The 27,630-nt window shown below is 37.4% G+C and overlaps 1 protein-coding gene across 1 annotated transcript in view; it reads right to left on the bottom strand.

The window, feature by feature from the left end:
* The window catches only part of LOC128666417 (fibulin-2), a 282,635-nt gene that overhangs the window by 107,450 nt on the left and 147,555 nt on the right, over positions 1 to 27,630 (bottom strand). Inside the window, exon 4 of the mRNA XM_053721016.1 lies at positions 766 to 895. Coding sequence (XP_053576991.1) covers positions 766 to 895 — 130 coding nt within the window. The remainder of the gene's footprint in view (positions 1 to 765; positions 896 to 27,630) is intronic.

The raw sequence follows: 27,630 nt of genomic DNA, 5'->3' as shown, positions 1-27,630 counted from the left end.
CTGGTTGGTGGCTGCACATAGATGCCTCGTGTGATTGGCTCACTCATATGCATTGCTATTTCTTCAACAAAGGATATCTAGAGAATGAAGCAAATTAATTATAGAAGTAAAGTAGAAGTAAGATTATAGAAGTAAATTGGAATGCTGTTTAAAATTGTATTCTCTACTTGAATCATGAAAGAACATTTTTGGGTTTAGTGTCCCTTTAATCTCTAATACCAACAATCTATAATTTTGCTTCAATTATCCTTTTTACTGAAACTGTATTGTGAAAAGATACTACAGCTAAAAAAAAAACATTTCAGTGCATTCTTAAAGGGACACTGACTGTACCCAAATTTTTTCTTTTGTGATTCAGATAGAGCATGACATTTTAAGCAACTTTCTAATTTACTCCTATTATCAAATGTTCTTTATTCTCTTGGTATCTTTATTTGAAATGCAAGAATGTAAGTTTAGATGCCGGCCCATTTTTGGTGAACAACCTGGGTTGTCCTTGCTGATTGGTGGATAAATTCACCTACCAATCAAAAACTGATGTCCAGAGTTCTGAACCAAGAAAAAAGCTTAGATGCCTTCTTTTTCATATAAAGATAGCAAGAGAAAGAAGAAACATTGATAATAGGAGTAAATTAAAAAGTTGCTTAAAATTGCATGCTCTATCTAAATCACGAAAGAAAAATTTGGGGGTCAGTGTCCCTTTAATGACAATCTAGAAACATTTTAAAATCTATAATAAAATGCTGTAATTCCACAATTACTTGCCTTAAAATATGATTTTTCACATGAATCATTCTCTGCAGATAGACAGATTCCATCTTCCTTAGCTGCAATCATTCCAGCAATACACGTGTTTTCTTTTATGTAGGAAACACAACATTGTTTTTCAGCCAATCTGAAATGTGTGCAACAAGGAAAGCAAATGAATGTAAAAGGTATGCGACAGGTACAAATACCTAACAGAGATGGGATGTTGATCTATTACTTTCATAAATCATATGAAATATATTTGTGAAATATATTTATGCCATTTTTAATACATTTTTATGTTAAAAATATCTATCTGTACAATCTAATTTTGCAATTTGCTTATTATAGAAAGGTCAAAATTGAAATGCGCATGGGTGAATTTCAGTTTTGAATAGAAGCATTTTGAAAGGTACCTTAAATAGTAAAAATGCTTCTAGTAAAATGTATTAGTGTTTTTCAGCAGCATACGTACATATACAGTGAGGGGCGTGCACCAGTATTCCAGCTCAGATAGCTGGCAAGTGGGGTGTATTGTTTCTGTGAAGACGTAAAGGGACAGTCTACACCAGAATTGTTATTGTTTTAAAGATAGATAATCCCTTTTCTACCCACTCCCTAGTTTTGCATAACCAACACAGTTATATTTATATATTTTTTACCTCTGTGATTATCTTGTATCTAAGCCTCTGCAGACTGCCCCTTTATTTCAGTTCTTTTGACAGACTTGCAGTTTAGCCAATTAGTGATGGCTCCCAGGTAACTGTTACTTCACGTGTATGAGCACAGTGTTATCTATATGAAAAACATGAACTAACACCCTCCAGTGGTAAAAAAACTGTTAAAATGCATTCTTAAGAGGCGGCCTTCAAGGTCTAAGAAATTAGCATATGAACCTCCTAGGTTAAGCTTTCAACTAAGAATACCAAGAGAACAAAGAAAAATTGGTGATAACAGTAAATTGGAAAATTGTTTAAAATTACATGCCCTATCTGAATCATGAAAGTTTTTTTTGGACTAGACTGTCCCTTTAATTTGTGATATATAAGCTGTTTGAATACTGGTGCACAGGCCCTTGGAGCATATGTGCATATGCCCCTGCAAAACATTTATTACAAGCATTTTTTCTAATGGAATTATTTTGCAAACATGCTGCTATTTAAAATTGAGATGTACCCATGCACATTTAACTTAAAAGGACAATAAAGTCTAATTTGGCTTTACTAATTCAGATTATGGCCCCTATTTAAGAAAGGTCTTGCAGACCTGATCCGACACTGCGGATCAGGTCCGCAAGACCTCGCTGAATGCGGAGAGCAATGCTCTCTCCGTATTCAGCATTGCACCAGCAGCTTACAAGAGCTGCTGGTGCAACGCCGCCCCCTGCAGACTCGCAGCCAACGGGCCGCCAGCAGGGAGGTGTCAATCAACCCGATCGTACTCGATCGGGTTGATTTCCGGGGATGTCTGTCCGCCTGCTCAGAACAGGCGGACAGGTTATGGAGCAACGGTCTTTGTGACCGCTGCTTCATAACTGCTGTTCTATTGGCTCATCCAATCAGCCAATCGGATTGAACTTCAATCCGATTGGCTGATTCAATCAACCAATCAGATTTTTCCTATCTTAATTCCGATTGGCTGATAGAATCCTATTAGCCAATCGGAATTCGAGGGACGCCATCTTGGATGACGTCATTTAAAGGAACCTTCATTCGGCCTTAGGACATCGGAAGAAGAGGATGGCTCCGTGTCGGATGGATAGAAGATGGCTCCGCTCCGCTCCGGAAGGATGAAGATAGAAGATGCCGCCTGGATGAAGATGTCTGCCGGTCCGGATGTCCTCTTCTGCCCGGATAGGATGAAGACTTCTGCCGGTCCGGATGTCCTCTTCTGTCCCATTTGTGGCCGGCTGGCTGAAGACGGCTCAAGGTAGGGTAATCTTCAGGGGGGTAGTGTTAGTTTTTTTAAGGGGGGATCGGGTGGGTTTTTTACAGGTAAAAGAGCTGATTACTTTGGGGCAATGTCCCTCAAAAAGCCCTTTTAAGGGCTGGTAAAAGAGCTGATTACTTTGTAATTTAGTTTAGGGTAGGGAACTTTATTATTTTGGGGGGCTTTTTTATTTTATTAGGGGGCTTAGATTAGGTGTAATTAGATTAAAATTCTTGTAATATTTTTTTATGTTTTGTAATGTAGTGGGTTTTTTTGTACTATAGTTTAGTTTATTTAATTGTATTTTAGTTTTTTGTAACTTAGGTTAGGATTTATTTTACAGGTAATTTTGTAATTATTTTAACTAGGTAGCTATTAAATAGTTCTTAACTATTTAATAGCTATTGTACCTAGTTAAAATAAATACAAAGTTGCCTGTAAAATAAATATTAATCCTAAAATAGCTACAATGTAACTATTAGTTATATTGTAGCTATATTAGGGTTTATTTTATAGGTAAGTATTTAGTTTTAAATAGGAATAATTTATTTAATTATAGTAAATTTATTTCGTTTTATTTAAATTATATTTAATTTAGGGGGGTGTTAGGGTTAGGGTTAGACTTAGGTTTAGGGTTTAATAACTTTATTATAGTAGCAGCGACGTTGGGGGTGGCAGATTAGGGGTTAATAATTGTATGTAGGTGGCGGCGACGTTGGGGGGGAAGATTAGGGGTTAATAAAATTTATTATAGTGTTTGCGAGGCGGGAGTGCAGTGGTTTAGGGGTTAAAACATTTATTATAGTGGCGGCGATGTCCGGTCAGCAGATTAGGGGTTAATAAGTGTAGTTAGGTTGCGGCGACGTTGGGGGGTGGCAGATTAGGGGTTAATAAATATAATATAGGTTGCAGCGATGTTGGGGGCAGCAGATTAGGGATTCATAGGGATAATGTAGGTGGCGGCGATGTCCGGTCGGCAGATTAGGGGTTAAATTATTTTATTATAGTGTTTGCGATGTGGGGGGGGCCTCGGTTTACTGGTTCATAGGTAGTTTATGGGTGTTAGTATACTTTGTAGCACTGTAGTTAAGAGCTTTATGTTCCGGCGTTAGCCCATAAAACTACTGACTTTTTTATGTGGTTGGAGTCTTGGAGGTAGAGGCTCTACCGCTCACTTCTTCCAAGACTCGTAATACTAGCGTTAGGCAAATCCCATTAAAAAGATAGGATACGCAATTGACGTAAGGGGATTTGCGGTAGCCTCGAGTCGCGGAAGAAAAGTGAGCGGTAGACCTGTACCTGCCAAACTTGTAATACCAGCGTTAGATAAAAAGCAGCGTTAGGACCCCTTAACGCTGCTTTTTAAGGCTAACGCAGAACTCGTAATCTCGCCGTTTAAATTTACACAGAAAAAAAATCTGCTTATTTAATATTCTCAGTAAATGCTATTGCCTTTTTTGAGCATTCATGGATTATATAATTGTACTCTATTTAATGCTCCTTTAACTATTAAATATTGATTTAACGTCTTCAAATCTGACAATGTTTGGACACATTCCAGAGTCTATCAGTTCCCACACATTATAAGGGTGTCACTTGTGGTTTACCTTAACCAGCCTTTGACAGAAAATAAAGTAGCTGTGTAATACATGAACACCACTCTATGGAGTATATTTATGAAAGTGCGAGCGGACATGATATGATGTAGCGTATCATGTCCGCTGCACATCGATAAATGCCGACAGCATACGCAGTCAGCATTTATCATTGCACAAACAGTTCACCAGAACTGCTTGTGCAATTACGTCCCCTGCAGATTCGCAAGCCAATTGGCCGCTAGCAGGGGGTGTCAATCAACCCGATCGTATTCGATCGGGTTGATTTCTATCCGCGGCCTCAGAGCAAGCGGACAAATTATGGAGCAGCGGTTTTTAGACCATTCGGAGCTTGATAAATCGCCCCAATTAATCCTAATTAACAGTGTTAAAACCATAGAAAGATCAGAGGCCAACCATATCTTGTGACCATTAACCACAACTTTTACTTTAAAATTAACTTCAGCAACTCCAATAGAATAAACAATGTGTTCAATATAAGTAAAAAGTCCTGTGGTTTACCAGTTTAGTAATCAAATTAGTTGGTTGGTTGGTTAAATTTTGACAGTAAACCTACCCATCTGATTGGGTAAATGGGTTAATCAATAAGGATTTTTTTGTTTTGTTTTTTTGTTAATGAAGATACTTTCACCAGATTTCAGATAAGAGCATTTAAGGGTAGGTTAGTTTTTGTAACTAAATTTTTTTGTTGTTGTAATTTTGGCTTACTGGTGGGGGATCATGTAGAGACAGTTTGTGGTTGGGGGGTCTCATGCTTGGGTCCATTAGGTGTGGTTGGGATTTCACTGACAATGGTTTCTGATTAGGGTTAAGGATCAGGACAGGGCAGTTAACTTTAATAATAGTGGGGAGGGAGGGAGGACAGTACTGTTAGGGTTGCTTACCAGTAGTGGGTGGAGGGATTGGGACAGGGCAGGAAGGGTTAACAGCTGTGTTGGGGTACTGAGACAACTTGGTTATGGGTAATGTGCTAGAATACTGGTGCATATGTAATAGAAACTGGTGTTATAGCAGCTGGGGTTACAAACTCCCTAGTGGATGTAGTGACCAGCCGTAATGAGCTGCTATTAGTGAGGTGAATATAACATGTTGTTACTAAATAATAAGGGGCCTATTTACTATGGTGTGAGCAGACATGATCCGATATAGCATACGCTGTCGGCATTTATCATTGCATCAGCAGTTCACAACAAGGCCAATCGGCCGCTAGCAAGGGATGTCAATCAACACAATCGTATTCGATCGGGTTGATTTCTGTCCTCCGCCTCAGAGCAGGTGGAAAGATTAGGGAGCAGAACTTCTGTTTCCGGCGAGCCTAAGTTTAGTCTCTATTGGCTCTTCTTACCAGTGTTTTTGAGCACTGAAACAGATGCTTTTAGACAAGTTTAGCGCTGCAGAATCTGTTGGCGCTCTACAAATAACCGATAATAATAATAATAATAACAAGTTGTCAGTGGGAATGAGAAAATATTAAACAAAGTCTATAGAATTAAAATTCACCTTAACCCCTTAATGACCAGTGATGTTCCCTGTATGTAGTTGGTCTTTAAATAGGGATTGCTTTTTTTTATAGCGCATTCTAGCCGCCAGCGATGAGACTGCGTTATTACAGGAAGCCTGCAGCCAGAAGGGAGGTCATAATAGACCCGCGCTACTATGACCTGAAAAACCCTTAATGACCAGCGACGTACAGGGTACAAGGGGTTAAGGTTATCACTGTAAGTTCATTTTGCTATTTTGCTATTTTCCTTTAAGTTAAATTTTAAATTTTTGAAAACTGAAGTTTTTGAGAAAATACATCAAAATCATACATTTAATTGTGTCAAATGTTATGTTTCATATACTTATGTTAAAAGCATCATCCTTCAAAGTAGTTAAATGTAACACCCTATTGTCGATTCTTAATGCTTTACACTACTATCAATAGTTAATAGGCCATACCATTAAAGGGACAGTATACTATAACATTGGTTTCCAGTGACTTGTTAAATCAGATGCAGAGTATTACAGGTATGGGAAATTGCTTTTTAAGTTTAATTTTGTATATGAAATATTTATATTTTCACATTGAAATCACAGCTCATTTAAATGGGCTAAGCTTGCAGGGAGAGTAGATCTCTTTTTGTTATCTCTCTCTATATACACAAAGGCCTCATTATCTCTGGTTTTATATACAAATCACAATATTTAGAGGAACTGAAAATGTACAGTTTAGTACCCTTCTCACCCTTCTCACCTCAGTGTAGGTGGTAGTTTCACACGTAAGAAGATATTTCAAATGACAAAATAAAAATAAAGGATCTATTTCTAAAGAACTTAATAAACGCCAAGAGGTAAAACAGATAAGTGGGAAAGCATTAAATGGGAGAAAAATGCCCCTTTAAATATTAGCTAAGTGTAAAATTTAAATTAGAATGCTGGCCAAACATTCACTTGCCATTCGAAGTAGGAACAGTTGTGAGCATCTGATATTTTAAATAAGGATTGGAAAGCATTTGCCAATCCTTGAGTGACAGATACAGGGATGTACAATAATAGGAGATTTACAGAGGAAATGATTCTAAAACCTCCACAAGAAGCAACTCTTGAGATGGTGGAAAAATGTATTCATGTTCCTTGGCCAACTAAAATGACTTTTGAAGGGCACATGATCATACATAAAGCCCTTGGCAATATAAAGAAGTGTAGATCATTGACTCTTGGGCGATCTTATGTTTCCTCTGAAGTAGAAAACTTTATCCAGGCGGAGGTAATATCAGTTGATGCTAGGGAAATTGTCCCCTTGTTTTTGCATCCTTTTGTAGTGCCACCCCCTGCTTTTGCATGAGAGCAGGGTCTGTCAATTAACTCAAATTATTCGGTGGCTTTACAATCTTGTCTTTTAACTAGCAGTAAGCAAGCTCCCATCAGATTTTAAAATGGTCCTTTAAATCCAACTGCATGTTCAAGCAGATCTCTTCTATTCTTCGTCCACTTCTTTTTAATTGTTTTGCTCTTCTATTTTTTATAATTCTACATAATTCTATCAAAACTTGTATAAATACAATATATAGCACATTTTATAATAATAATAATAATAATAACTAGTATTTATATAGCGCCTTTCTCCCAGTGGGACTCAAAGCGCTTTTTAAGCACTTGCTCTCGGAATTAACCAAATCGGCAGCTGAATAGTAATAGTTGTTATTCATTTGTGCACAGTCTTTTTATATTTACACTTTTTGAGTCACCAGCTCCTACTGAGCATGTGCACAAATTCACAGAATATAGGTATATGCATTTGTGATTGGCTGATGACTGTCACATGATACAGGAGGAGTGTAAATAGATGTAATTTTGAAGTTTGTCAGAAAAAAATCTACTAGTCATTTGAAGTTCAGAATAAGCGGATGCTGCTTTAGAGCCCCATTGTTTCAGGTCCGCTTGAAATGGAAGTTAAGAAGGAGAGGTCGTAAGTGGCGGACTGAAATCATCCCGATACGATACAATCGGGATGATTGACTGCCCCTGCTAGCGGCCGCCAGTGAGAAGGGGACGGCATTACACAAGCTTCTCACCAGAAATGCTTGTGCAATGATAAATGCTGACCGCGTATGCTGTCTGCATTTTGCAAGGTCGAGCGGACATGATTTGCTACAGCAAATCATGTCCACTAGCCTTTAATTAAAACTACCCCGAAGTGGTATTGCATTGTCTTTTTATTATGCATTTGTTGATTATGCAAATCTACTGTATTTCCTGGTCCTTTAAAGTATTTTGTGCATTCTCATTTTAACAAAAAAGATAAACATAGCGCACAAATCAAACTTTAAACTATGAGACATGGATACAAATAAGATATAAAGCTCTAATGCGCATTTATGATTGCAATTAAGACAGTAAAGGGTTAATTGCACATTATAAATTGATATTTTTATGAACATGGAAAAAAAATCTAAAAAAATACAATCATATAAGTTGGTCATAATCAATTATAAATCACTTAGTTGCTATGCTATGTTATTGTATGATATCATTTTTTAATTCTTGCCTGTGGGTCTCTAAAATCCCATGTGAAATCCCCCACTAAATCCAGAGAAAATATTATTTGTCATAAATTTGTTTTTAATGCAATGACTTAACTTAAAAAAATACAGATGCTGTGGACATATTACATTTAAAGCAGGGGGATCTGAATTCAAACATATTTCTTATTGATTGTAAGAGAAGGGCAAAATATAAAAGGGTTGAATTTAAAGTTTTTGCATGAAAACAGTAATGGAGACCCTAGTGTCTTTTTATATTTTTTATTTATCTACCCATATATAAATATATACCACTACCTTGACTACTGTACCTAACTCTTCCATGTGGCATACAGCCCTATAATCATTTCACGGTCAGACAAGGTTCCCATTTAGGGTACCTGTCCACCTGTATTTGCGGCAACTGGGCATAGGATAGATTTAAAATAATGTAAAAAATGGTAAGCGATGCCACAATGAAATGTCAATACAATGTAAAAACAACTTTGCTGCCATTAAAATGGCGTCACAATCTCATGCCAGATCTTCAGTGGCGACACATTAAAATATTTAAAAGTGTAAACAAAGGTGCCGCCATTTCAGAATAATGTAAAATACAATGTAATCATGTGTGAAATCACGAAAGTTTCTCATTGGAGCAGCATTAAATAATTTTAAGAATATAATTAAATCTGATAAATAATTGTATAAAATTATATGTATAAAATCTAAATATTCATCTGGGGGATTATATACCTAACTAACCTAGTCAATTTAGGCTAAGAAACACAATGTACTGTTTTTATGTATTAGTAGTCACAGTTTTCCGTTTGGGACTATTTTTTAATAGTCCCAAACTGAAAACTGTTACTACTAATGATACTTTCATGATTTGGATAAAACATACAATTTTAAACAACTTTCCAATTTACTTCCATTATCATATTTGCTTTGTTCTCTTGTTATTTTTTACCTAAGTAGGTAAAGAATGCCAGTATCTTACATAAATTTAAAAATGGCTTAGATAAAAACATTGGGCCAAAAGTAATTTATAATTGTATTACTGTAAGTTCAATTTGCAGCTTCATGTAGGATCATGTAGGATCTGTATAGGTTGATGGACTTTTGTCTTCTTTCAAACTCATCTACAATGTTACTATGTTACAAACACTGAAATGTTAGAAATACTTGAAATAAACACAGATCTATCAACATATTCTCTATAACTTGAGAGCTGGTAATGAAGTACAAATACTGTTTTACTCCATTCTTCTCCAGCTGTTGTGGAAATTTGTACCAGAAGATTGTAGTCTACATGAAATCTGGATGATATTGTGAAGATATATATTTGAATTATTTTAAGTTGGAAAGTTGTTTTCAAACAAACATAACAGAGCATAACATATTTATGGGCAGGAAATCGCATAGCATTACTGAGTAGATATTGTCCTTTTGTGAGTCAACTTATATATTGTTTAACAGAGGTTAACTAACTAAATTTTGTGGTTGCATTTGACTCTGACAAACATGGAGTTCCAAGAAAAATCAATATTAAAGGGGAGTATACACCAATTTTAATTTAACTGCATGTAATAGACACTACTATAAAGAATAATATGCACAGACACTGATATGAACATCCAGTATAAAACCTTTTAAAAACTTACTTAGAAGCTCCTAATTTAATACTGTTGCTGAGATTAGCCTGGGACACCCAGTGGAAGGGGCTGATAGCAGAAGCCCCCCCCCCTCCCTGCATATGAAAAGACTAATTATACAAACAGAAGCAGTCTGAAGTCTGTATACATCAGTATACATCTAAAACTGTGGGACTTAGTAAGGAGTCTGAAAATCAGCACAATGTTATTGTTATAAGCAAAACTATACATTTTTACAAAAACAAACCCAGATGGACTATTTAAATGGATCATCTATACAACATTTATGCAAAGAAAAATCTAGTGTATAATGTCTCTTTAATTCAAAATGTGTTGAAAACCTTCCATCTATTATTAAGGAGAAGAATCTGTTTGCATCAGCACAAAAGATTCTGGACCAGCCCCTGGATCTCTATTCTATGTAAGGAATTTTTAGTAAAATTCTTAAATAACACTTTGGTTTCTTAGGAATAAAGCATTAAGTGCAGATTAAATTTTTAATGTTTAATTTTAAAGGTTAATGACTCAATATGTGGTGCTAAACTAAGGTTTCTATATATAATGCTTTTATTTCTACCTTCCAATCTAATACATGTAACATAAACTTTAATCCAATCAATCAGAATTGCACACGGAAAAAAACAGTGTGGCACCAATTCTCTAAAGCTCAGGTGAAATTCTCTAAAAAGATTCATTAGTACTACATTGTCCTTCTCTGGATTCTCTTAAGGCAAATTTCACCTTGAAAGCTGTTTATCTCGCTAAGGGTCGTAACCTACATTTCTGTATGCAACAGAGAGACATAAATTACATTACAGTATAGTATAGAGTTCAAGAAAAAAGCACTTTTAAAGATCTATTGACAGTACAATGTAAAAATGAAAGTATATATTAAAAATCATATTAACAATATCACATTAAAATCCTCATCAAAATGATAATTTAAATAATGCTATAAAATTCATAGCTAAAATTGTACTTAAAGGGACAGTAAACTTATAAAATAACGTTGTATAATGCTGCATTATCTTAGTGGCAGGTGGCAAAAACAAAAGCATTGCGAGATATTTTATACCAAACTTGGATTTAGCATTTCTCAGCTCCAGGATCTTCTGAGCGGGCCTTGGATTATAAAAGCGCTAATCACATTGTGCCCGATCGCGCTATTGAAATGAATGTAGCTCGCTCCCGCTACCAAACCAGAGTAGGAGCGAGCTACATTCATTTCAATGGCGCGATCGGGCGTGCTGTGATTAGACAGCGCGCCCGCGAATCGTTTTTAAAATCCAAGGCCCGCTCAGCTAATTTAACTTGTATGTGATCACTGGTCCTAAAGTTTCCACTCTTAGGACACAACAAAATAGATAATGTGGTTCTGTTGCACCTATTAGAGGGGGTGGCATTGAACAAGAACTGCTGGTGCCATGATAAATGCTGACAGCGTATGCTGTCGGCATTTATCGATGTGTGGCGGACATGATACGCTACATTGTATCATGTCATATAAACCCACAGTGTTACAGCTCCAGGTGGAATGTGCTTGTGAAGACCTGAGAGTATCTGCCCAACTCTCCAAATAACATGCATTGAATCAATGGTCGGTCCACAGCACTATGTTAAAAAGTTCACTTTATTGGAAACAGATAAAACAAAGAAAGTGTTGTTTCAGGGTTGCCCCTTTAATCATACCAATGTATGATTAAAGGGGCAACCCTGAAACATCAATTTCTTTGTTTTATCTGTTTCCAATAAAGTGAACTTTTTAACATAGTGCTGTGGACCGACCACTGATTCAATACATCGTATCATGACCGCTCGCACATTCATAAATATACCCCTAAGTGTTAAAAATTTAACCCCCCAAGCTACAAAAAATAAAAAAGTAAAAATACAGAAAAAAATAAACAAAGCTATCCAAAATGATAAAATTAAACCTAATCTAATACCCCTATAAAAATAAAAATTCCCCCCAAAATAATAATACCCCATAATCTAATACTAAATTACCAATAACCCTTAAAAGGGCTTTTTGTAGGGCATTGCCCTAAATAAATCAGCTCTTTTACATTAAAAATAAACAGTCCCCCCTAACAGTAAACCCCCCCAAAATAAAAAAAAACTTACACTAATAAACATTCAAAACAAAAAAACTTACACTTATAAACATTCAGCTCTTTTTGAAATTGCCCAATACACCCTAATCTAAAACAAAACAAAACAAAAAAAGCCTAACACTAAAGCCCCAAATAGGTACTCACTGTTTCAGAAGTTTGACGGAGAAGGTCTTCTTCCAGGCGGGTCCATCATCTTCATCCACAGCGAAGGTGGGGTGGAGCGGAGGTCCGGAGTGGTCTTCCCAGATGTGGCCTTGGCGGCATGGAGACTCCTCTTCATCCAATGTCCATTGTATACTGAATATTGAATGTAAGGTACCGCAATCAATTTGGGGTACCTTGCATTCCTATTGGCTGAATTTTTCAAAACAGCCAATAGGATTAGAGCTACTGAAATCCTCTTGGCTGTTCAAATCAGCCAATAAGATTTCAGTAGCTCTCATCCTATTGACTGATTTTGAAAATTTCAACCATTAGGAATGCAAGGTACCCCAATAAATATGGAGTACCTTGAATTCAATCTTCAGTGTGCGGCGGGCGATCGCATGAAGAGGAACCTCCATGCCTTCGCGGAGGACCGCCACCACCGAGGACCGCCGCTGCTGATAACTGCCGCAGAAGATCGCCTCATCTAGAATGACCGCTCTGCGCAATCTGGGAAGACCGCCACATCTGGGAAGACCGCTCCGGACCTCCACTCGGCGCCGCCTTCGCTGTAGATGAAGATGATGGACCCGCCTGGAAGAAGACCTTCTCCGCCGGAGTTCTGAAACCGTGAGTACCTTTAGTGCTAGGTTTTTTTAAATTTTTTGGGAGTTTTTGTTTTTTTAGATTAGGGTTTATTGGGCAATTTGCAAAAGAGCTGAATGCCCTTTTAAGGGCAATGCCCATAATAATTCCCCTTTAGGGGTAGTCGGCAGTTTAGGTTTATTAGTGTCAGGTTTTTTTATTTTGGTGGGTTTGGTGGGTGGGGGGTTTTACTGTTAGGGGGGACTTTGTTTATTTTTAATGTAAAAGAACTGATATGTTTAGGGAAATGCCCAACAAAAAGGTTTTTACAGAATCATTTTTTATATTTTACGTTTGTGCAAAGGGGCTGAAGAGGGAGGGGAAACAACGATTAGTGGATTTCAGATTCATCATCTGTCAATCAATTGAGGACTATGGTGGGCAGAGGAATGGCGCTTATCATTATAGTATTAAAAGCATTAAAAGTATTGAAATGCACATAAATGAATTACATCTGGGAATAGAAACATATTTACAATATACATACATTGGCAAACGTTTCTAGTAAAAATGATCATTGTTTTGGTGTTAGCATTTTTCTCTGCACATGCATGTGAAGTATAGCTAGATATTCTCAGTGCACCAGCATTTAAAGGTCAAAATTAAAGTTTCATGATTCAGATAGAGCATGCGATTTCAAGCAACTTTCTAATTTACTCTTATCATTTTTCCTTTGTTCTCTAGGTATCTTTATTTGAAAAAGCAGGAATATAAGCATAGGAGCCAGTCCTAAATGTAGCCACCAATGAACAAGCGCTACCCAAGTGCTGAACCAAAAATGGGCCGGCTCCTAAGCTTACATTCAAATAAAGATACCAAGAGAACGAAGAAAAATTTATAATAGGAGTAAATTAGAAAGTTGCTTAAAATTGCATGCTCTATCTGAATCATTACATTTTAATTTTGAATAGACTATTCCTTTAAATACTGCAGCTGCTCGGAGAGACAGTGAGGCTTGTATCATGTCAGCAATTAACAAATTGATTCATTGCCAGAAGATACATGGGGGCCTATCTATCAAGCTCCGAATGGAGCTTGATGCCCCGTGTTTCTGGCCAGCCTGCAGGCTCGCCAGAAACAGCAGTTATGAAGCAGCGGTCACAAAGACCGCTGCTCCATAACCCTGTCCGCCTGCTCTGAGCAGGCGGACAGACATCGCCGGAATTCAACCCGATCGAGTACGATCGGGTTGATTGACAACTCCCTGCTGGCGGCCCATTGGCCGCGAGTCTGCAGGGGGCGGCGTTGCACCAGCAGCTCTTGTGAGCTGCTGGTGCAATGCTGAATACGGAGAGCGTATTGCTCTCCGTATTCAGCGAGGTTTGGCGGACCTGATCCGCACTGTCGGATCAGGTCCGCCAGACTTTGTTAAATAGAGGCCAAGGACCTTAAGTTCTCCGTGCAAGTGCTGTATTTAAAATGCTGGTGCACGGGACAGTCAACACCAGAATTTTTGTTGTTTAAAAAGATAGATAATATCTTTATTACCCATTCCCCAGTTTTGCATAACCAACACTGTTATAATAATACACTTTTTTTTTACCTCTGTGATTATCTTGTATCTAAGCCTCTGCAAACTGCCCCTTTATTTCAGTTCTTTTGACAGACATGCATTTTAGCCAATCAGTGCTGACTCCTAGGTAACTTCACATGCGTGAGCACAATGTTATCTATATGACACACATGAACTGACGCCCTCTAGTGGTAAAAAAAACTGTTAAAATGCCTTCAGATAAGAGGTGGCCTTCAAGGTCTAAGAAATTAGCATATGAGCCTACCTAGATTTAGCTTTCAACTAAGAATACCAAGAGAACAAAGCAAAATTGGTGATAAAAGTACATTGAAAAGTTGTTTAAAATGACATGCCCTATCTGAATCATGAAAGTATATTTTGGACTTGACTGTCCCTCTAAATACACTCTTAAAATGGCTATAGGTTTTACTAGAACAATTTTTGCTAATTCATGTATATTGCAAAAATGCTTCTGTTTAAAAGCGAAATGCACCCGTGTGAATTCCAATTTTGGCTGAAATGTCCCTTTAAATATCTGAGATAATGAAGCAAAATTTAAAAAATGTATACAGAGACAATAAATGATCCTATTAACATCATATACATTTTGAAAAATAAACAATTTACAGCTGCAAATCAAACCACAAAGCAAAAGAAAAAAAAAATCCTTTTAAACAAAGACATATGTGCATATGCAATCAAGGGACAATGTATATATTGATTGAATTGTAAATTACATTTAATAAACACCAATATAAAATGGTAAGGGATTAATTAATCCTGTCTAGGTTAGATGTAAAACATAAAATAAACTCTAATTCTGTCCAAAATGTCAGTCAAGCCTAAAAATAATAATTTCCTTTCATAGAAGGCTAAAAGCTAATGCTATACACATATCTCAGCCAGTATAGGCCTCATCAGTATAGTGCAACAATATCTTTGTAGGTTGAGTGGGTAATTGTCCGTGTCTGGATTTCTAATGGTAAATTGCATGCATATGTAAGAAAAGATTATCAGGGTCGTGCAACGGAGTGAAACGAGTATCTACCACATTAACATATGCCATTCATTTTGTTCAATGTTTCCTTGAGTACTGAAGACAGAAAAGGTCCATTGTGCAATGAACTACTTAGGTTTTTTGTAAACAGGCTGCGCTGTATATATATAATGGTGACTGTTAAAGAGACATGATTACAATGCAATAATTACATGCTCTAATGGGATAAATACAAAAGTAAAGTCCTGCCAAGGAGCTACTAGCATTTCAGCACCCAGTTCTGTTTGGGAGCTGCAAGGCTTACAGCTTCCAATGAGAACTTTACCTATGTATTTAACTCTGTGTGTGGGTTGGTAATACAAAAATGACATACTCTAACAAAATAAAAGCATGTATTTTTTGCGTTAGATTGAATGTCCCTTTTAAATGGGCATAAAAGTGCAAAAAGCAAATGCTCTAATGTGTTAAAGGGACATGAAACCCATTTTTTCTTCTTCCATGATTTAGATACCATTTTAAAGAGTTTCTCAGTTTACTTATATTATCCAATTTACTTAGTTCTCTTGGTATCCTTTGTCAGAAAGCAGGCAAGTGAGCTCAGGAGCGTGCACATGTTTGGAGCACTATATGGCAGCAGTTTTACAAGAAAAAAATAAACAATGTTATATATTTGCAAGAGCACTAGATGGCAGCAGTATTAGGCTCTAGGCACACGCACACTATCTACCTAGGTATGCTTGTTGACAAAGAATAACATGATAGCTAAGCAAGCTTTATACTAATAGTAAATTAGAAACCTGTTTAACAATTGTATTCTCTAGGTGAATCATGAAAGAACAAAATGGGGTTTTATTCCCTTTAAAGCATTGTGCTCCTGCTCCATGGTTTGCATTTATCTGTGTTTAAATACTGCAAAGGGTTAAACTTATAGCTAAAACAGCTCCAATGCACTATTGTGGCTTAGATGAATGCACATGGTAGCTGCTGGAAATAGGCTTATGTGTTTAGTCACCAACTAACTTCCTGTATTAGACAGTCTAGTCAAAATTAAACTGTCATGATTCAGACAGGGCATGCAATTTTAAACAACTTTCCAATTTACTTTTATCATCAAATTTGCTTTGTTCTCTTGGTATTCTTTGTTGAAAACTAAACCTAGGTAGGCTCATATGCTACTTTCTAAGCCCTGGAAAACTGCCCCTAATCTAAGTCCATTTGACAGTTGTGTGCCATATAGATAACATTGTGCTCACTCCTGTGGAGTTATTTATGAGTCAGCGCTGACTGGCTAAAAAGCAAGTCTGTCAAAATAACTGAGATAAGGGGGCTGTCTGCAGAGGCTTAGATACAAGGTAATCACAGAGGTAAAAAGTATGTTAATATACAGGGGTCAAGTTCTACAAAAAAAAAAGTGTGGGAACTCACCAAGACTTCCACCCCCTCTCACAATTAATATAACTTTATATATGCACACTTACACAGACTGTATTTAAATGTATATAATATATACACTTTGGTTAATGAAAGCAAATTAAATCCAATAAAGGGTTTCCTGAAATCCTCCTCTGTCACAGAGTCTCACCCACTTAAGCTGCAATAGTCCTGTTTCTGCTGAGGGGAGCTAAAAACCCCAGAGCAAGCCGCACAGAAATGTAAGTACCATGTGTTCCACACAGTGTGGGGTGATCACACAGCAAGACCGCTGACAGGCTTGTATTTAGTGTATTGTAGGAAGTGTTACTGCCCATTACTAGAGGATCTCACTAGAGGGCTAACCAGACTGTGCTCTAGCTCCTCCCACCAGCAGCAGCAGTGTTTACTGAAGCGTTTCTGTTCTCTGTCCAGAGGGAACTTAGTTCCTCGTGTAAAAATAGTGCAGAAACTCCGTTCCCACCCAACTTGACCCCTGTTAATATAACCGTGTTGGTTATGCAAAACTGGGGAATGAGTAATAAAGGGATTATCTATCTTTTAAAACAATAAAAATTATTTAACAATGTGTACTGAGAAAAGGGAACTAAATCAGATAATTATATAAGTAAATTGCAATTTATGTCTCTTTAAATTTATAAGCTATATCTGACTTTAATAAAATTATCAAAAAAATCTGCAGAAGAGACCACCTAGCGACATAAATTAGTTCAATTTGTCCAAACATATTAGCTTGATTACATTTTAATATCAAGGTTGCTATGGAATAGTATTGCAGAATAATTCCGTATGAAGGACTGTCATTATAAGTAGAGGAAAATTGGATAATAATAAGTGAAAGGAATTAAGTAAACAATATCCACCTTACAATATTATTTTAGTAATATAAATATCAGCTTTTTTTTTTCTACCACTACTTTTAGTGGAGTTATTTTCTCTACTCTTCCAAGAATACCTCTGGGGAACAGTACAACCTATTTGATTTTCAGTTTTCAGTGGTTCTTTTGTTATTTACAGCTGTAGACTTAGCTGCTACGAGTGAGGTACGATTTTCTGAACAATCCCCAAAGCAAACATGGCAGTGATGTAAATGATGATATTAGCAGCTGTGAAAGACACGTTTGCGCTGCCACAGACAGACAATAAATTTAAATGAAGTATGGGCCCATTTGGCGTGAGGCAGTAGTTTGGTATGTAAGTGAAAAGAGAACAAAGATTCAAGCTTTTGTAATAGAAATAATACGAAAAAAAAAAAACAAGAAAGGAATTGGCCGCATCTATTATATGGTGAATGAATACAAACAGGTGGTGAGAGGAAAAAATACAACTGTAGGAAAAAAAATGAGTAAAGTATGATTCAACATTTAGACTCCAAACTGTTCATTTTGTAATAAAAAAGGACACAAAACAAATTTTTGTCTTAGCTGAATCTTAAAGGAACAGTAAAGTCAAAATGAAACGTTCAGTATTCGCATAGGTCAAGTGATTTTAGACAACTTTCCAATTAACTTCTATTATCGAATTAGCTTTATTCTCTTGGTATCCTTAGTTGAAAAGCATACCTAGGGTAGGATCAGGAGCAAAAAGGCATTAATGGGAGCTAGCTGCTAATTAGTGGCTGCACATATATACCTCTTATTGGCTCACACGATGCAGTAGCTTACGGTAATGCATTGCTAATCTTTCAACAAAGGATACCAAGAGAATGGAGCAAGTTTCATAATAGAAGTAAATTGGAAATTTGTTTAAAACCGAACTCTCTATCTGAATAATGACATTTTTTTTGGATTTCATGTCCCATTCAATAGCTCATTTTAAAATGCATGGTATTTGCTTATTTTTTTTGTTTTCAAATTGGTGTTCCTGTATTGATATTTGTTCCTGTTTGTGATTAATGCCACTGTCCACCAATAAAGCAGTGGGAGATCTGAGTATCAGCAATGAGAAATCATGGAGTGCTTACCATCCAAGAGTAGGGGAGACAGTCGTTGTGGGAAGGGCTTAGTGGCATGCTATTAATTTATAGAAACAAAAATATGAATATGGGAGTGCATAGAGGAATTCTGTTAAGCCACTCCAATAGTTAAAAAACAAGAAAACACTATGGACCTAATTCTCTAAAGGTCTTTGGTCTGGCGAGATTCTATAAGATGCTGCATCAGTATTACAGGGCTCTTCAGGGATTGTTTTAAAGGCAATTACTACATTGGGAACTTTGTATCTTACTAAGGGTAGTTCCATAATATGCTTTATGTTAAGAAGAAACACTTACTTTACAATATAATGCTCAGTAAAATAACATGATGATTTCTCTCCATGCTGGCGAGTTTTTGAGAATCGGAAGTGGTGATATGATATATTATTTTGTTAAAGCCATTCAGTAGTATAACTAAAATTCACCAATATATTACTGGTTCATCATCAAATAACTCCTAAAAATATTAAAGGGACATTGTACACTAGATTTTTATTTGCATAAATGTTTTGTAGATGATCCATGTATATAGAGCATCTGGGATTGTTTTTGTAGCAATGTGTAGTTTTACTTTTTTTTTTTTTAATAACATTGTGCTGATTTTCTGACTCCTAACCAAGCCACACAGTGTCAGATGTATACATGCGTTTACAGACTTTTTCTGATTATGTATTTTTTTTTAAAACATTTTTTAAATTTTGATGTTCAATACAATTATTTTGATAAATAGTTCAATGTAATCAGTAGTATTATTATTCATAATGTTGGATCATCAGTGATAATTTTATTTATTGATTTATCGTATCACCTGGATAAAAAACTATGGACAAAGCATTTGTCCGAGGATTCTGTATTGCTAAAGCTACAAGCATCAAAAAGCATTGGGGTGCCCCTCTGGGGAAGCTGACCTGCGAATTGCGCACCAAGGAAAAACAAAATAAAATATCCCCTACTGCTAGTTTGTCCACTGACATTCTTGGTCTGAAAAAACAAATTAAGCACCTGGAACTAGAAAGAATCCAGCGTGCTCTGGCCAAGTTTAAGATGGTTATGTATTCGAAAAGTAACAAGGCGGGCACTCTGTTGGCAAACAAGTTAAAACAGAGGACAGCTAACTCCAGAATACCCTATATCAATCATAACGGGCAGAAGTTTTATGCACCGGATGATATAGGAAAGGCGTTTGCGGATTTCTATGAACGGCTTTATAACATTGAGGCCTCTGAAACACCTGTTAAAGCCACACCCTCTGAAATATCCCTATTTCTAGAAAACCTAAAATTGCCCACATTGTCGGATGAGGACAAGGACAAATTAATTGAGCCATTTAACGAGCTAGAAATAGGTCTGGGGATTAAGCAATTGAAGAATGGAAAAGCACCGGGCCCGGATGGGTTTCCAGGGCAATTTTACAAAAAGACGCAAACACTGCTAAAACCAGTACTTTGTCAAATGTACAATGAAATCGGTAAAGGAGAGGAGATACTTAAAGAGTTCCTTGAAGCGACTATTGTCGCTATACCCAAACCAGGTAAAGACCCCTCTTATTGCTGTAACTTTCGTCCTATCTCGCTGATAAATGTAGATATAAAGCTGTATTCTAAGCTCATAGCAGATAGATTGGCATCTTTACTTCCATCTCTGATAGAGACTGATCAGGTGGGTTTTGTTAAGGGACGCCAGGGCCCTGACAATACTAGGCGCCTGGTCTCGGTTTTCGCGGAGGCGAAGCATTCAGGAACTCCCCTCCTGGCCCTGTCCTTAGATGCCGAAAAGGCGTTCGACAGGGTCAGGTGGGAATATATGTGGAAAACTATGGGGGCTTTTGGCTTCCCACTCCGGGCCGTTAATATGATTAAGGCCCTATACTCTGGCCCAAGTGCCAGGGTGAGGGGTACAGGCTTCTGTTCTCCGACATTTGCCATTTCAAATGGCACTAGACAGGGGTGCCCATTGTCGCCCCTGCTCTTTGCCTTGGTTATGGAACCGCTGGCAGAATTGATTCGGTCTACACCAACTATCGAAGGATTACCAATGGGTCCTACTCAGGAGAAAATCCTGTTATATGCCGACGACGTGACTCTCCTTCTTACGAATCCCATGTCATCAGTTCCGGCTGTTTTTGCTACATTAGACGGCTTCAGTGCTCTAAGCTATTACAAAGTGAATAAGACCAAAACTGAAGCTTATGGGATTGATCTCACTGATGAACAACTTTTGCAGTTGAAGGACAGCCATGACTTTCATTGGTCCGCAGATGCTATTAAACATCTGGGGATCTATCTGAGTGCGGACATGGATAAAACCATATAGTTGAATTTTGATGCGTTGATTAAGGAATTAAAAAACCTGACGAATAGATGGGACTTTAAGGAAGTCTCTTGGTTGGGACGGGTGGCCACTGTAAAGATGTCCTTACTCCCAAAGGCGCTATATCTCTTCCGATGCATCCCCTTGAATATCCCTCACGGCATCCTACAGCAGATTCACCAGATCTTTAGTAGGTACGTTTGGGCACATGGACCCCCAAGGATTAGTCATAAAATTATGCAGAGAGAGTATGCAAAGGGCGGAGTTGCTTTCCCCAGCATATACCTTTACTACGAGGCTACGAGACTCTCGCACATCATGGCCTGGGGCCCTACAGCCGAGAGGCCGGGATGGTTCAGATTGGAGGAACTCCAACTACCAGAGGGATTGGACCTTCCCAGTCTTTTATGGGTTCCTAGTTATAAACAATTGGTGAACATATTTACCAACCCTGTCGTACAACACAACATCAGGATATGGCATACACTCAGACATCACTCACAGATCGCCCCACACCCCTCGCCAATCCATCAACTGCGAGGCTTGATGTGGGACCGCCCAGATGTCCACGTTGAGTATTGGATCCAACATGATCTCGACACGGTGGAACAATTATTCTCCAATGGCAGGTTACTGACAGTCCCTCAAGTCCTTGATTCCCTGAGAGGACCACCTCTCTGGTTTCACTTCGAATGCTCTAGAATACTCAGTTTCCTACATTCCTGGAGGTTTGGAGCTCGTGGACTTAGGACACATTCCCAGTGGGAGGAAAGATGGATAAACGAACTGGGTACATATAAGCCCCTCACGTTCCACTACCAAGCTATTTTGCGGGATCATTCAGTTGGTCTTCCTGGTCAAATTAAACGGTGGTGTAAAGAATTGTCCTTAAAAATCTCAGACGCAGAACTGAGCATTGCTATTACTCTAACAAAGAAAACGATCCACTGCACAACCATCTTTGAGGGCTACATGAAGCTCATTCTAAGATAGTACAGAGTGCCCACCAGACTGTCTAGAATGTTTCCATCCACCTCATCGAGGTGCTGGAGGCTTTGTGGCGGTGAGGGATCAGACTCTCATATGTGGTGGTCCTGCCCTAAGATCCTTGATCTTTGGAGAGATGTGGAGACTCTCCTGCACTCCATGAATGTGAATGTACAGCGGACCTCTAGTCAGGCTCTCTTTCATATATTTGACAAACAACTACCTAAGTGTAGTAAACAACTAGTAATCTATATTTTGGCGGCCACAAAGTTATGCATCGCCAGGGCATGGAAGCAAACTGACCCACCCACTATTGCAACTGTTTGTGAAGTGGTACAATACCTGGCTAAAATGGAAAAATTTGCATATAACGCTTTGGAGAGGATGGAGGATTACTGGATGATCTGGGAAGACTGGATCAAAATCCAATAACTCTATAAATGCGAACGCCAGGTAGATTAGGCGGAAACTGCCCAAGAGTAAAATTTGTTCTACACAATCATCCCTTTTTTTTCATTTTCCTTCTATCTCTTTCATCTCTCTCCCCCCCTCCTTCCCACTAGTCAGGTTCTGAATCCCTTTCCCTTTTCCCCACTCCCACCTTTATTCTTAAAAAAACATGACCAGTTGAGGCAACCTGGTTGATCTGTTACAGTTTAGGGTTCACAGTTGATAACCCAGGTTTCCAGCGATAAATATTAAATCTATCTGTTTTGTCACTTGAGATTCCCATTGAACTAAATATGGTACTATGAACAGAAGTTTACATGTATGTCTTGAGGTTACTATACATTTGAATCCTTCTCATGCAAGTACTGAGCTTTGATGTGGAATGTAAGTCACTTGTAATGTTTTTGTGGTTTTTCTGTAACTTCTTATTATTGTATGCTATTTTGAATCTCAATAAAATCTGTTTAAAACAACAACAAAAAAACAAAAAAACTAAGGACAAGCACAGGGTTTCATTTTAATGAATGTCAGCCAAGGGGTTAAGACATTTGTTGACCTCTGATGTGTTGTACCTTACTGTGTCTCCAAGATTTATTTTTATGTAATTTTGTGAATAGACAAAGCTACAGATTAAAGTATTTGCTTATGTGTGGCTGAATGTGTTCAAGGGTTTAAATGACTATCAGCTAGATTACAAGTTTGTGCGTTCATCTTTTAACACTGAAAATATGGTCATTTCAGCGTTAACACAGCACCGCAGCCATTACGAGTCTTGTCGGTATAGGTGTCCCGCAAGCCCTTTAGCTTGTACCGCAACGTCAGTACCGCACTTGTAAAAATGACGTTTTTAATGGAATTCTATAGCGCTGGTATTACAAGTTTTGCGGTGAGGCTAAAAAGCGAGCGTTACAGCCTAAAACGACAAGATCCGTAACGCCATCTAAAGTCATTAGTCATGAGTTTTATGCTAAAAAGCTGTAACATAAAACTCATAACTAATGTGTTAAAAAGTACACTAACACCCATAAACTACCTATTAACCCCTAAACCGAGGCTCTCCTGCATCACAATCACTATAATAAATGTATTAACCCTTAATCTGCCGCTCCCGACATCGCCACCACTAATACAATGTATTAACCCCCTATTCCGCCGCTCACCGACATCGTCACCACTATAAGTTATTAACCCCTAAACCGCCACCCTCCTGCATCGCAAACACTATTTAAATATTATTAACCCCTAATCTGCTGTCCGCCTACATCGCCACCACTGTACTAAAGTTATTAAGCCCTACACCACCGCCACTATAATAAACGTAACAAATAAACTAATATAATTATTAAACTAAAATTAAACTAACTACCAATTAAATAAACAAAACTACACATAAAAAAATCCTAACACTACTCTAAAAATTACAAAGTATCTAAATAAAAAAAATTAAAAAGACTAAATTACAAAAAATAACAAACACTAAATTACGGAAAATAACAAACGAAATTCTCAAAAATAAAAAAGAATTACACCTAATCTAATAGCCCTATCACAATAAAAAAGCCCATCCAAAATAAAAAAAAACCCTAGCCTACAATAAACTACCAATGGCCCTTAAAAGGGCCTTTTGTGGGGCATTGCCCCAAAGATAATAGCGCTTTTACCTGTAAAAGCCAATAGGATTTAAGCATCTCTAATTCTATTGGATGATGAATCAGCCAATAGAATTAGAGCTGCTTAAATCCTATTGGCTGATTTGAACAGCCAATAGGATTTTAGCAGCTCTCATTCTATTGGCTGATTCAAATCTTTCAGCCAATAGGAATGCAAGGGACGCCATTTTGAATCGTGTACCTTGCATTGAAGATTTAGTATATGGCGGCGACTGTATGAAGAGGATGCTCCGCGCCGGATGTCTTCAGAATGGACCCGCTCCGCGCCGCCGGGATCAAGATAGAAGATGCCGCCTGGATGAAGACTTCTCGCCGCTTGGATGAGGACTTCTCCGCCAGGATGAAGATTGAAGAGGCCCGCCTGGATGAAGACTTCTCCGCCAGGATGAAGATTGTTCAAGATAGAAGATGCCGCCTGGATGAAGACTTCTCTGCCGGGATGAAGATTGTTCAAGCGGGACTTCAAAAACTGTAAGTGGATCGTCTTGGGGTTAGTGTTTTTAAGTTTTTTTTGGGTGGGTTTTATTTTTAGATTAGGGTTTGGGCAGTAAAAGAGCTAAATGCCCTTTTAAGGGCAATGCCCATACAAATGCCATTTTCAGGGCAATGGGTAGCTTAGGTTTTTTAGATAGTTTTTTTATTTTGTGGGTTTGGGGAGGAGGTGGGGGTTTGTAATGTTAGTGGGTATTTGTATATTTTTTCACCAAAATAGCTGATATCTTTAGGGCAATGCCCCAAAAGGCCCTTTTAAGGGCCTTTGGTAGTTTGGGGGGTGGGGGTTTGTATACTGTTAGGGGGTGTTTGTTTTTTTGTAGCAAAAGAGCTGTTTAACTTAGGGCAATGCCCTACAAAAGGCCCTTTTTTAAAGGCCATTGGTAGTTTTTTTTTAGATTAGGCTTTTTTACTTTGGGGTGTTTTTTTTTTTAAGGGTATTAGAATAGGAATAATTTTTATTTTTTTGGATGATTTTGTTTTTTGTTTTTTTTTGTAATGGTAGTTTTTTTTATTTTTTGTAATTTTAGGTTTTAGTTTAAGGTAGCTAAGGTTTTATTTCATAGGTAATTTTGTATTTATTTTAACTAGGTAGTTATTAAATAGTTAATAACTATTTACTAACTAGTCTACCTAGTTAAAATAAATACAAACTTACCTGTAAAATAAAAATAAAACCTAAGCTAACTACAATATAACTATTACTTATATTGTAGCTAGCTATTTCACAGGTATCTAGTTTTAAATAGGTATTATTTAGTTAATAATTGTAAGTTTAATTTAGCTTTATTTTAATTATGTTAAAGTTAGGGAGGGTTAGGGTTACGTTAGGGTTAGGGTTACGTTAGGGTTAGGTTTAGGGGTTAATATTGTTTAATTTAGGTTGTTGCGATGTGGGGGGCTGGCGGTTTAGGGTTTAATAGGTTTATTTAGTTAATAATTGTAAGTTTAATTTAGCTCTATTTTAATTATGTTAAAGTTAGGGGCTGTTAGGGTTACGTTAGAGTTAGGGGTTAATAGTTTAATTTAGGTTGATGTGATGTGGGGGGCTGGCAGTTTAGGGGTTAATAGGTTTATTTAGTGGTAGTAATGTGGGAGGCCAGAGGTTTAGGGGTTAATAGCTTTATTTAGTGGCGTCGATGTCGAGGAGTGGCGGAATAGGGGTTAATTGATTTATTATAGTGTGGGCGATGTTGGGGTGCAGGGGAATAGGGGTTAATAACTTTAGTATAGTGGCGGCGATATCGGGAGCAGCATATTAGGGGTTAATACCTTTTTTTAGGTGGCGGCGATATCGGGAGCGGCAGATTAGGGGTTAATAACTGTAGGCAGGCGTCTGCGATGTCGGGGGAAGCAGATTAGGGGTGTTTAGACTCAGGGTTTATGTTAGGGTGTTAGGTTTAAACCGTATTTTCTTTTTCCCCATAGACATCAATGGGTCTAAGTTACAGAACTTTTCTTTCCGCGATCGGAGGTGTTAGACTTTTTTCTGACCCGCTCTCCCCATTGATGTCTATGGGGAAAGCATGCACGAGCACGTCAAATCAGCGCTTGTTTTTTGTGCGGTATGGAGCTTAAAAACTCCATATCGCCTGTTTTTTTTTAAAACTTGTAATGGCAGCGCTTTAGGGGATTAAATAACGCCACTTTTGTTGCGTTCTTTAATTTCCCTATAGCGCTCAAAACTCATAATCTAGGCGATTCTGTTTATAATTGTATCTATTGTTATGTTGATATTGCTTACTTTGCATTGAACTTAAAGGGAAATGAAACCCAATTTTTTTCTTTCATGATTTAAAAAGAGCAGGCAATTTTAAACAACTTTCCAATTTACTGTTATCTAATTTGCTTCATTTTCTTGATATAATTTGTTGAAAAGCATATCCAAATAGGCAGGAAGCTGCTGATTGGTGGTTTCACATAGATGCCTCATGATTGGCTCACCCATGTGCATTGCTATTACTTCAACAAAGGATATCTAAATAATGAAGAAAATTAGATAATAGACGTAAATTAGAATGTTGTTTACAATTGCATTCTCTATCTGAATCATGAAAGAAAATGTTGGGGTTTAATGTCCCTTTAAATGTTATTTTTAGTATATACTGCTAATTTTAATTCTGAGACATCTACCACTGATGTTAGCAAGAGATACATATTGAATTGGTTTCTTCTCTTTACTATATATAATTATTTTCTTTCCTCAATGTGAAACCTCATTTCTTCCAGACTAAACTAATGGACTGATCTAAAACATTTGTAGATTGAGTGGGTTGAAGAAGTGAGTTGTTAACACTCTCTATTGACCCTGAATGCACTTGTATATAGAGTTATAGAGTCATTATTTTTACTGGCTACATTTGTGGTAATTGATCTTTATGGTAATGCACTTTTGTCCCTTGTTCACATCTGCTACAGTTAACGTACAATTAATATAAATACACTTTATTTGCTTACATCTAGAGTAATTCCATTCATTCAGCATGAATTGTGCAATTGTGTATAGACCGTCTACTCTTTAATTTTCTCTGGCAGGAAGCAAGTAGTATTGGGAGTGAAAAAATGTGAACTGTAGGGATTATTTTTTTCTGGTGATAGAATTGTTTCAGAAAAATTGTTCCACAACAACAATAAAAACTAGATACTTAAAACCTTGACCCCTCTGACTGTCATAAATCTTAATAAGTTCGTTTTTTACTTTCAGAAACTGCAAAACAAACACTACTTTTTAAGTTGCTTGAAGTAGATGTGGGTTCAGGACAGAGGACGCACCTGCACCAGTTCTATAATTTGGGCCCTGTGGCAGTAAAGAAAGACATACAAACAGGGTCCAGATCTGTAGGGTAACATTAAACATGGGGGTCTATTAAGCCCATTATTGCAACATTGCATTATGTTTTATGCAGCTTCAAAAGTCCACAGTATCTGTTAACTTTAGAGCCTATACA

This window comes from Bombina bombina, chromosome 7 (genome assembly GCF_027579735.1).
Source record: "Bombina bombina isolate aBomBom1 chromosome 7, aBomBom1.pri, whole genome shotgun sequence".
Classification (NCBI taxonomy): domain Eukaryota; kingdom Metazoa; phylum Chordata; class Amphibia; order Anura; family Bombinatoridae; genus Bombina; species Bombina bombina.
Note: the sequence above shows the minus strand (reverse complement) of the source record. Positions and strands in the feature narration are given on the sequence as shown.